Source organism: Primulina tabacum, chromosome 9, assembly GCF_025594145.1.
Source record: "Primulina tabacum isolate GXHZ01 chromosome 9, ASM2559414v2, whole genome shotgun sequence".
Lineage (NCBI taxonomy): Eukaryota > Viridiplantae > Streptophyta > Magnoliopsida > Lamiales > Gesneriaceae > Primulina > Primulina tabacum.
In genome coordinates, this window is record NC_134558.1 from 35,608,213 (window position 1) to 35,619,307 (window position 11,095).

Sequence of the window (11,095 nt, forward strand, 5' to 3'; positions counted from 1 at the left end):
CATTGAATCCTCCACAAGAAGCGTAAACCTAAACAAACTTCGATTATTTACCATAAATATTGAACATTAAGTGATCATTATAAAAACATTAAGTTGGTAACTATAATGAAATCAAATGCAAATACACACATAAGAAGATTAATATATGTACCGAAGCTGAATCTTTTTATTCTTTTTTCTTCCGAGAAAAAGATATACATCATGATCAAACTGATCATGGTCATCACCACTTAAAAATTACTCAATCTTGCACTCACACTAACACTAACAGATCACGAGATCTTCTCGGATATGATCTTTAATAGAAATAACTAAAACAACTTATTAATGTTTAGTAGATAAAAAAATAGCAAAAACTTGAGTGAGACGGTCTCACGAGTCGTAGTTTGTGAAACATATATCTTATTTGGGTCATCCATGAAAAGTATTACGTTTTTATGTTAAGAGTGTTATTTTTTATTGTGAATATCGGTAGGGTTGATCCGTATCACAGATAAATATTCGTGAGACAATCTCCGGTCTCACCAAAAAAAAATCGTGTTTTTTTGCATTATATATTCTGAGATTTTTAAGTTTTTTTTCTTCTATAAAAGAAAATTTATATTATAACTCGAATTGTTTATAGAAAGTTTAGCTTAAATTGAATAATCGGACCGGCGGACAGGACTGCATTCAAATTTCAACTCTTAGCTAATGTTTTGGTTAATTTTTATGATTAAAGTTTCCAAGTGCATGGAACCAATGTTTCGTCATTAATCTAATTAAAATCGAGGCATTAAAACTAGATGACCAAAATTATTTTTTTTTTAAAAAAGAAAAATGTATAATACTTTTTTCTTTTTAATAAATCTGTGTAGTGCATGGTGGGCTCTCAGGTGTACGTAGTTTATATAAATTTTTAAAATCTAAGAGAATTTTATAATATTTAGTCAAATTTAGGTTTTAGTACTCTTCCAGACATTGCAATTTCTAGTCAAAAGAACGATGTCCTAATTTTTACTATTTTAATAAAATGTCGCTATTATTGATTTATTTAACCCCCCCAACCTCCTGGCCGTCCATGATATACTTTTAGTAACGTGCCTAAAATTACACAAAACGTATTTACTCCACAGCGCATGTATTATTTGTTTCTATTTTTTATTTGTTGAAAAAAATATAGGTAACTCGAGAGTTGAATTTTTTGATTAAAATCGGTTGAGATAATTTGATTTGTACAATTATTAGGTTGATTCGAGTAGTAGATTGGATACATTGTTTCTACAATTTACATATTCTACTCCAAAAATAAAAATATCACAAGTGGGTTGGGGTTTTTTAATATTGTGTCAAGAACTCGATATTTCATCCGAAATTTATTATTTTGAGATCAGATTGAGTATGATTCTTGCTAGAATGCTCTAGATCTGGACCCAAACCGGACATATTTTAAATACATTGCTACAAAACTTGACTGAACCAAATTTGATCGAATATAAATAGAACTGGTGAAACGTCTTCTCAACTGCTACGTTATTTAAATACAGAAAAGTCGTTTTCGTGGCTTCCATTGTTTGTCGAGTGCTGCTCAGAGCCGCTCACTTGAACTCATATTATGTTACTTCGTGTCATATGTATATTTATTAGTTATTTAAAAGTTGATGGAGTAGTTTAGGAGCATATTTTCCTTATTTATGGTCATATTATGCATGTCAAATCATCATGTTTCGATCTAAAGGTGATCGAGTGACATAAATATCTCTTAACAGATGAGAGACATAAGTTCGATACCAAATGATTGTTAAAAAAACCTTTATTCTCATTCGTCTTATTTGTCGCCATGAGCAAAATAAGCCCGTGAGAGTTCAATAATTTTACATAAAAAAAAAAAATTAGAGCTTGCTTGAGCTGACTCATTCAAAACTGGTGGAATGATTTTTTGTCTTATTATTACTTACATAGACAGTCACAGAGACTATATAATGCAAGATCAAGTTTCCCAGTATATTTCCCTTTCACACAAACTATAAACGACAAATATAGATGACTGGAATCTTGAGCAGAATTAGCTAATTGATTCCAAGAATTAAACATATAAAATTCTGGTCGAACCCACCATATATTTGTTTAAAAAGAACTTCAGATTAGAAAGAAAATTATGGTGAAAGTGAAATAAATATATAAAAGAATGATTCTTCAAGCAATATAGATGCATAGTTTATGAGAAGTTTTATAGTTCCAAGCTTCTTGCCTTGCCAGATCTAGTTGGAATTTGCCATTAGTCAAAAGATTTTATGTGTGGTTTTGACGGATCAAAAACCAAAACTGAAGAACCATAATTTTGATAGGTTATATACACATGAAGGTGTGATATTTTTTTGAAATTTTAGGTGGGAACATTTTATATATTGGGTTTAAGGTAGAAATTTATACATGAAGGTCTGCAAGAAACAGATGCTGTGTTATTTTCTCGCTGTTTGATTATAACATCGTTTCTTGGAAAATTTGAAGTTAGAAGTGTAGAAATTTGATGGAGATGGAGGGAAGAAGCTATACAGAGTTTCATCGAAACACAAGCGAAGACATGTTCATAAAGACGATGATGGAGAGTTCTATTGGGATGCCAGCTCCAACTATGGAGATGCTGGGATTCAAGAATCTTACGCAGAGTTTCAGAACAGACAGCGAAGAACTCTTCAAAAGCTGGCTCACTAATGGAGAGGCAAGTGATATTGAATAGTATTCTTATGTTGAAATTCTGCATAAGTTTCTTGAATCAGATTAATGTTTTAGATTTTTAGATTTTCCTGAACATGATTTAGGCTGAGGTTTAGGTATATTTTGTTGTGTGTCTAAAGAGAAGCACGCTTGTTTATCAGAACAATGGAAGTCATCCAACAAATGCAGCGCATCGACCTCGACAAGCATCAAGAAGGTTAGTCGGGGGAGGGTGCTATTTGGGACCGAAACTAGTGTTTCATGGAAATCTATACATGAAATTAAAGGAGGAGATTGTCCTGGAGGCCTACTTTTAGGTTCGTCTCGATGCGTTTGATACAGTTTGTGATGTAAAATTGCAGGATATCGACTGAACTAGCGAGTTTAACTAATCAAATTGGGGGCATAGGTCAGAAAATGGCAGAAGATACCACTCAAGTTACACAAACTACGTCTGTTGCTGATGACTTGTCTAATGATCTACATTCAAACAGGTACAATTTCAGTTTTTTACTGTCTCGACGCAACTCGAATACACAAAACAAATCCAAGAATTTAGTCAGAGAAGGGAGCATCTTGTATCATTTTGCAAGCAAATCTCGCATTTTTATACATCCTATTGATGAAAAAAAAAAATTACTTCAAAAAATCGGGGCGACTTCCTATGCCAGGTCCACTTTAATATGCTAGATCCATATTTCTCATTCTTGAATGGTAAATCCATTTAATATCGAGATAACTGTGCCATTAACTTCCCCAGGCCTGGAGCTGAAAAGGGCTTGCATGGTAGTAATCTGTTCTTGGCAAAGGTACTAAGATTTCTTCAAACAAAGTAGTACATAGTCAAAAAAAAAAAAATTTAACGAATCAATTTGGTAAACTTAATTGCAGGCCTGGTTTCACAGTTCTCAACCCATGACCAGGAGCAGGTCCTCTGAGTTGAGGTGTTCGTTTGACCTGAAAAATTATGTACTTGTTAATTACTGGATAAGTTGTATTTCCACATCATCTTCGTTCTAGTAAATGTATTGCTTTCGAAATTTCATTGAGTTACATAGAATTATATGCAATTTCTTGAAGGAGGAGATATGCTGCTATGCAGAATTCACAGACAGCAATAGGTATGGAGGCAATGCACAATGTATCTGGAAATGGAGCCAACCATTTCAAGCAAGAGACAACAGAAGCAAATGGGTTCAATATCATACCTACAAGCCAGACTCCAAACCAATACAGCCCATTCATGTCTCCATCTCATTCATCGTCTTCTACTTTCCACAATCAACAAATAGGGAATATGGATAAAATCTCTTCTGTTGTGAGCATGCTGAAGGGTACACTAGAACGCAAGAAACTCAGTAATCAGATCGAAAAAGAAACTGCAAATGACAGTTCTTTTGGCTATTACAGCACTGAGATCTTGGGAAGCACATGCTTAAACCAGGGGGGAGGGGTTTTTGGATGTGAAAATCAGGGAAGTTTTCAAGATGTATCCACTATTGGAGTCAGGGAAGCTGGAGTCCTACAAATGATCGAAGAGTCATTATTGGAAGGTATTATGGATCCAGTTAACCCAACCCAGATGAGAACATTTTCTCGGGAGCCATCTCAAAGTGAATCATCGGCTGCTGCACCAGTGATTTCAAATGGTTTCGAGATCTGCGACGATCCTTGTGTTTCAGCTCAGGGTCCTAGTGTTTGTGAGAGCTCTAGGTATCAAATGGGAAATGGAAGGAGTCCAGAGAATAGTTCAAGAACTAAAGGTACAATCTTTACAGAATGGAAGGAACTGCCGTGTGTGGAGTTCTAAGGAAAAGGACGTCACACTGATGCAATTTCTTTTAACATATTTCAGATTTCAGAGAATGCATATATGATAACTTGAAAGACAATCAAAAGGTACGTAGTAACTCTCTTAACCAACTGACCCAAGAAACCAGTCGGGGGATTTTCCTACCCCACCCCCGATAGATCCGATCAACCCTGCGAATGAAGATTTTCTTCTCAATTTAATAGTTTCCGGTGTAAACTTAAGATCTTGCTTTGTTTACTGCCAACTATAACTTTATTGTTACACGCTCTATGTCATAAACAGAAACGAGGGCTGATTCGATATGGATCCGTGAACTCATCCTGTTCAGGTCAAATACAACTCTCTTGAAACACAAATCTTCAAATCTAATTGTTGGATCTATGTCCTATGATATATGTTTACCGAGTAGCTTATTTTGCGCAGTTGAGAGAGGAGATCCTACAAAGAAGCGTAGAGTCGAGCGTTCAAGAAAGTATGTGTACTCCGTACTCGTTTAATTTTCTTGATGATGCTTTGCACTGTGTACTGATTTTTCTGGGAAATAAAGGATGGCGGAAGCAAAGGAAAGAAGTTCAATACCAACAATTCCTTCAGATATGCAATCAATTCTAAAGAGGTGTGAAAATCTTGAGAAGGAAGTGCGTTCACTTAAACTTAATTTGGCTTTCATGAATAGGTAAGCCAACAATAGACTCACTGAATCCTTCCAATATACTTCTTTAACTACAATTTGGTGGAAGAGTGCATTTTCAGAAAATAATACCGAGAATTTTTTTATTCTTAATGAATTTCAGAAAGGATTCCGAGCAGACAAAGCAAATAGAAGAACTACAGAAACAGAACAAGGAGTTGGGTGAAGAGAAGGAGAGACTTCTTGAAGAAATTGAGAGGATTATCTCAGAAACAGGGAAAATGTGAGGCTCCTTCATATTTAGTATTTTTCACCACCTTTCTGTATGACTGTCAGTGGAGCATCCGACACATGTATTTCTAAAACCTAACAATTAATAAATTGTTTCTACATACTACATTATCTGGATCCTAATAATTTATTTCTGATCACCACAACACTAAAAATCAAGAATAGACAGGGGCAACCACTTGTCAAGCATTAATTTCAAGCTAGTTGGAACTAACGACATGGATCCCACATATCCACTGTGCTCTATTTGAAATTAGAAGTCTCAATGATACCCAACTTATCAAGAACATGCATTTCGTTTCATGACAAATTAACTTTGGCCACGTTTCGATCTCAGCAAGTATAATCCAATCTCATTTTCTCACAGATTCCTGTAACAATCGACACCTGAATCATCTTAAACTCTAATTGAGGTAAGTTTACTCCCGATTGCCGGTCCTGAACCCAAATAAAGGGGAGGAGCTCAGAAGGTTCACGGACAGCATAAAACTACCATCACTCCTATCTACCGCCAAGTGCGATGCATTTCAAAATCCAAAAATAACAGGCATCGATTTGCTGTCAATTCAGGGCCCCTGCGTTGTCCAATATTATGTCAAACAGAATTTAAGTTCAATGTAAAACTGTCCAAAGAGTAATAGATTCATTAAACAAAGGTTGATATTTGATTGAAGCATATCAACAAAGAAGAATCATACCAAAACCATAAGAATGACTTGCAAAATGTTACAATCTTATATTTCAAATTTCTACATAATATAAAATGGTCACGCAAAAATCACCCATATTTTGGATGTTCAAGAACTCTTTGTTCAATGACAATCATTAAAAGCTGTCACAACTAAGTTTGACAGAGCACCACAAAAGAATCATACAATTGCTTAGAATAGTCCTAAATAACATCACTGGCTTGAAATTTTCAGAACTAAAGTATAGTGCACAACACAGCTGCAATATATTTACAATTGTCGTTGTTTCTAGCTGAACTAGATCTAGGTTGATGAACAAATTTTACCGATGCAAAAGTGTTACATTGTTTCATGGGATTTCTGGCACTTGTCGAGATTGCACTAATGGAAAAAGGAGTGCCTCCACAGGTTGACCCAAGAATGAAATGTAATTGATGGAGGCGAGAGGAGAAAGTGGGCGATTCAGTGTTTTTCTTGGGAGTAGGGGGGGTTGCAACCACACCTCCTTGTGCACTTCCCCCTATTGGATCTGCTAGCATGTGCCTCCTGATGTGAACTGCTATATGACTAAGAAAGGCCATGTCTTTTTACATACTGAAAAGTGACCCAACTCATAAAGGAGAAATACACTAAAAATAAACAAGCTCTTTTGATTAAAATGATACTTGGGTATCGAAGGGACACCCTAGACGCACAGACACGGTAGATGATAGAGATAAATTGCCGCAGAAGTGCAGCCAAAGTACTGGATAAAAAAGAAGTTGTCAAGCCAGCAATAAGTCCAGCAATCATGTCCCATCTCCACCATCTTATCGATGCCCCATTGGAAAACAAGGACTTTGACATCCTTATAAACCTAAAATGACAAGAGCATCATAATATATAATAAGGCAAAGCAGACAATTGAAAAGCCATATAGTGGAGTTACGGACAAATAAATTTCCATTTCATATTTAACATAAGCCAAAAAACATTATAGAGAATAAATATTAATACAGGGATAAAGGAATTCTATAAAAAAAATTGAGAAAAGAAAGTAAACTAGACAAGCTCAGACCCAATAAGTACCAGTTTACACGAAAAATTATGAGGAAAAATAATTCTAAACCACTAAACAGAAAAACCATTCATATTGCCCAACAAAAAAAACTGGACTAAAGGAAACCACTTGACCATTTTGAAGTTAGATGAATGCAAATCCAATCAAGATCAAATTTAATTCCTCAATGAAAAAAGCAAACATCAATGAAATGAAAAGAGAACTGATGCCCAAGTTTGAAATTAGTAACAACTCAAACAACAATAATTTGACAAGATTGGGGGCCTGACAATGATTTTTTTTACATTATTACTTGTTGAACTTAGTTGTAATGTCGTATGCTTTTGGTATATCCCATATATTTTGTCCCTGTGAACTTCCAACTCTGAAGAATCTTTTAATACTAACAAAGGTTTAGTCAAATTGCCCTGGTTGATGCAACCAGATCAATTTCTAATGCATGCATTGATTATCATCAATAGCTTTACATAGGCTATTGACCAAGTACTTTAATCATAGCCTTTTTCACAGTTCACACTAAGGAAAATTGATCTTCCAGACTGTGATAATATTTTTTATTCTTCTTCTAAACGCGAATTTACGTTAAACTTAAGAAAGAAATAGTTTCCTGTTACTTACAACATGGAATAGCGTTTAAGCATCTCAACAGTAGATGGATCCTGGGCCTGGCAGTCAAATAAACCTTTGTGATTCATGCTCACTTTAGAAATCCCCAGTGTATACCAGCATTGATAAGTTTCATTAACCTGAACAAGCAAACTAATCAGTATGGATGAATAAAACATGTACACGAAAATAATCACAATAAATTTACTAAGCTATAATGAACCTTCTGGTTTTTAAAAGCTGCTTGAGACAAACTCCCAAAGCGAAAAACCTAATAATTTAGATGACAATACAACGCCATAATTATCAAGGTTGCTTTGTAAAATATGAACCTTAAATTTATCTTTTGTCAACCATGCAGCACCAAAATTGGGTCTACAATTGGATGGGAGGGCTTCATTTGGGGCCTCAGCAAATGCAAATCTTGCCTGGCCTGAATGATCTACATATTCTACCTACAAACAGAAACATGAAGTGCAAAAAATAAAATAGAATCAGGTGTCTTGAAAATAAAAGAAAAAAAATGACTATCAGATTCTGAGTCATTCTTATACACCAAAAAAACGGCAAAAGGATAGAACAATTTTCATATCACCAATTTGTTAGGTCAACGGGGAAGCTATTGCAGCACATATAATAGATGTCATATGTATTGCAAGAAAAAGAAGAGGAATTTTAGCATATAAATTCTGTATGTTAGCAGTTGCATCCATAATAAGCTAAGTATTTCACAGAAAATATATGCATTGAGATGCTGGTGAAAAGGAAAAAAGATGGATGTTGCTTTTTGAGGTGATTGACTCATTGGAGTTTGTTCATCGGAAATCAAGTTAAGCATAAAAACGGCTCTAGAAGTGAGAGCTAATTGGAGATACTATTCCATTCATTAATTACATAATATATACTTTCCATTATTTAGAGGGTGCTACTTTTGTACAGTCCTTGGCATTTGACGAGATTGTAACATACTGATTGATAAGACAATGATTTGAATAACCAGCATTCAAAAATATGTCACAAAATCGACAATTTCTCCCACTATTAATTATGAAATACAAATGACTCCATATGTCCCAAATATATAGACTTGTTTTATTTTTTAGAAAGATTACGAAGTCATTGAAAATGCAAAGTGTACAAACACACTTTCTATTTGATCATTACATAATTCATTCAAAAAATGGTTACACGTATTTCCAAGACTTAGTTAATAGGGGTATATTAAGAAAAAAAATAAAGAAGAAAAGTTGCTAAATGTAAAAAGTGGACTATATGTTGGGACAACCGAAAAAGAAAATGCAGCCTATATATTTGGGAAGGCCTAGAGTATTTCCTTAACCTCAAAGGATATCTAGTCCACAGCAATCCCTTGAGTTCCTTGAATACGTACACATTTTGCAATCAATACACTAAGCAAATTTATTTACCGGAAAACAACTCATCATCGAGCATATGTTTTCCAAAAAACATAAGGTTCACACTCAATTTATGATCTATTGTAATGTTAACAAAACTAATGGATTTTTCTTAGAATCCATCTATGTATTAGTTGTAGCAATAAGTCAACAAATCAAAATGCGATAGATAAACCATTACATTATGCAAGAAGGGAAAATAATTACCTTGAAAATAGATGCCCAATAGTAATCATAATGGCAGCGATATCTTTTTCTTTCAAACTGGTAGAACACGTGCTTGGCTTTGTAATTTAATAATCCTAACTCACATACCTTTGTTGACCTCAGATCAACACCTGAAAAGATATGCAATTCAGTGGTAAGAGTGGGGCCTTCATTAACTGTGTTCTCCATCACCATGAAACAAGACAGTCTGTTACTTTAAAATGATACTCCCTGGTGTTTTTCGACGACTGACTAGAATAACAGCTAAATCTCAAGTGCCAAGGAGGAAGTTCAAATTCAAACAAGTTGATGATATTGACTTTGACAAAGAGCCTAGGGTGACATGGCATATTAACTATAGATAATGCAAGAGGAGATCATACGAGCATCTTCAATATATATCATGCCTTGATACATCTCATCATATCAGCAAAATCTTTTAAAATCAGGTGCCATTTTTTTACAAACTCTGCATAACTACGACGAGTAAACTGGCTTGCATTTAATGCCAAGATAGTGATGGCTGAGCCAAAGTCAAGCAGATTCAATCTTTATCTTTTCCTATGCCATTTCTTGGTGAAGACAAATGATTTTCCCTTGACACACCCCATCGTAATCAACTAACATTTCGATACCTCGAAACTTTCCACATAATAAATAAGTAAATATAATAGGCTGAAATTTTGGAATTGCAGATATTTACTGCTGGAGACTATTCTACACTGGGAGGGGACGGAAATTGGGCTCCAGATCGATAGATTTCCAATCAGAACAGCTAAATACAGTATGAAAAACAAGATTAAGAACGAGAACACAAGAACAAAACAGGAACGCAAGATTATGCGATGAACATTGGCTTTAGCGTTTTCCTTCTTCCTCTGCTCCTCCACCATTTCATGCGAATCCATGGAGATTTTGTAGGGTAGATTCTGGGTGAGCTGTAACAAATCCGGCGGTGAAATTCACCGTCCCCGGAGATTTCATCCGGTGATCGGGGTATTTGGGGACGCCAAAATGAACTTCGCTCTATTTATTTACCGTTTGTGGGTGCGGGTTAAACCCGTCGCCCGTCAACGGATGTAATAAAAATTAATGTTTATTTATTTTTCTCAAGATAGTCCACTTATTATATGGTTTTTTAGAGGAATTGATTCTTTTTTAAAAAAGATCTTTCTAAGTGTGCACGAGTATACAATAAAAAAAAATTACAAATTCAATATACGAGTGACATCATCGGTCGATGCTCATATAAATGTGCACGAATGTACAATAAATCAAAATTATTATTATTATTATTATTATTATTATTATATATATTGATACCCTCGGACCGATGATGGATTCAACCCACTCTCGGTAGTCCCGATAGTTAGTGGCCCAGCGCTCAGAAACATCTGGGAGGTCATCTACCGCGAGGTCGGTTGGAGGTCATCCAAGAGGTAGTGGCCCAACGTTTGGAAAAATCAGGAGGTCAGATTCATGACCCACCACAGTGTAAGATCACCTCATCTTGGTCTGAAGCTTCTAAGAGGTCATCCGGGAGGTCATCTCAGTCCTCAGACGACCTCTCATATCCACAATCTCGTCGATCAGATATGCGGCCGACCTCCCATATCGTGGAATCGGGCCGATTAGAAGTGTCATTGTCGAGCTCCCGAGCCGAGCTCCAACATGGTCCAGAATATG

General features: G+C 35.4%; 2 protein-coding genes across 3 annotated transcripts; one reads left to right on the top strand and one right to left on the bottom strand.

Annotated features, from left to right (window-relative positions):
* Positions 1-2,174: 2,174 nt before the first annotated feature.
* Positions 2,175-6,800, top strand: LOC142555598 (protein CYCLOPS-like). 2 transcript variants are annotated; one of them, XM_075666547.1, is made up of 12 exons: positions 2,175-2,701; positions 2,859-2,914; positions 3,060-3,191; positions 3,458-3,506; positions 3,589-3,641; positions 3,778-4,460; positions 4,553-4,596; positions 4,793-4,838; positions 4,934-4,982; positions 5,058-5,186; positions 5,305-5,424; positions 5,800-6,800. In XM_075666547.1, the coding sequence occupies exons 1-12, from the start codon at positions 2,510-2,512 to the stop codon at positions 5,807-5,809; spliced, it is 1,563 nt and encodes a 520-aa protein (XP_075522662.1). In that variant the 5' UTR covers positions 2,175-2,509; the 3' UTR covers positions 5,810-6,800. The 2 variants fall into 2 exon arrangements, with proteins under 2 accessions (XP_075522662.1, XP_075522663.1); XM_075666548.1 differs by lacking the exon at positions 5,800-6,800 and having other exon boundaries at positions 5,305-5,556.
* LOC142555599 (uncharacterized) lies at positions 6,607-10,491 on the bottom strand. Its single transcript, XM_075666549.1, has 5 exons — positions 10,113-10,491; positions 9,410-9,540; positions 8,120-8,242; positions 7,800-7,927; positions 6,607-6,977 (listed from the first exon to the last, which is right to left on the bottom strand). The coding sequence occupies exons 1-5, from the start codon at positions 10,315-10,317 to the stop codon at positions 6,689-6,691; spliced, it is 876 nt and encodes a 291-aa protein (XP_075522664.1). The 5' UTR covers positions 10,318-10,491; the 3' UTR covers positions 6,607-6,688.
* Positions 10,492-11,095: the final 604 nt, after the last annotated feature.

Bases quoted from the DNA above. Each gene is read 5' to 3' on its own strand.
- LOC142555599 (XM_075666549.1), bottom strand. From the start codon at position 10,317: ATGGATTCGCATGAAATGGTGGAGGAGCAGAGGAAGAAGGAAAACGCT. The intron at 9,541-10,112 runs GTAAATATCTGC...ATATCTTTTCAG, and splicing joins GTGTAGAATAGTCTCCAGCA to GTGTTGATCTGAGGTCAACA. The intron at 8,243-9,409 runs GTAATTATTTTC...TTCTGTTTGTAG, and splicing joins ATTGGGCATCTATTTTCAAG to GTAGAATATGTAGATCATTC.
- LOC142555598 (XM_075666547.1), top strand. From the start codon at position 2,510: ATGGAGATGGAGGGAAGAAGCTATACAGAGTTTCATCGAAACACAAGC. The intron at 2,702-2,858 runs GCAAGTGATATT...CTTGTTTATCAG, and splicing joins GCTGGCTCACTAATGGAGAG to AACAATGGAAGTCATCCAAC. The intron at 4,597-4,792 runs GTACGTAGTAAC...TGTCATAAACAG, and splicing joins ACTTGAAAGACAATCAAAAG to AAACGAGGGCTGATTCGATA.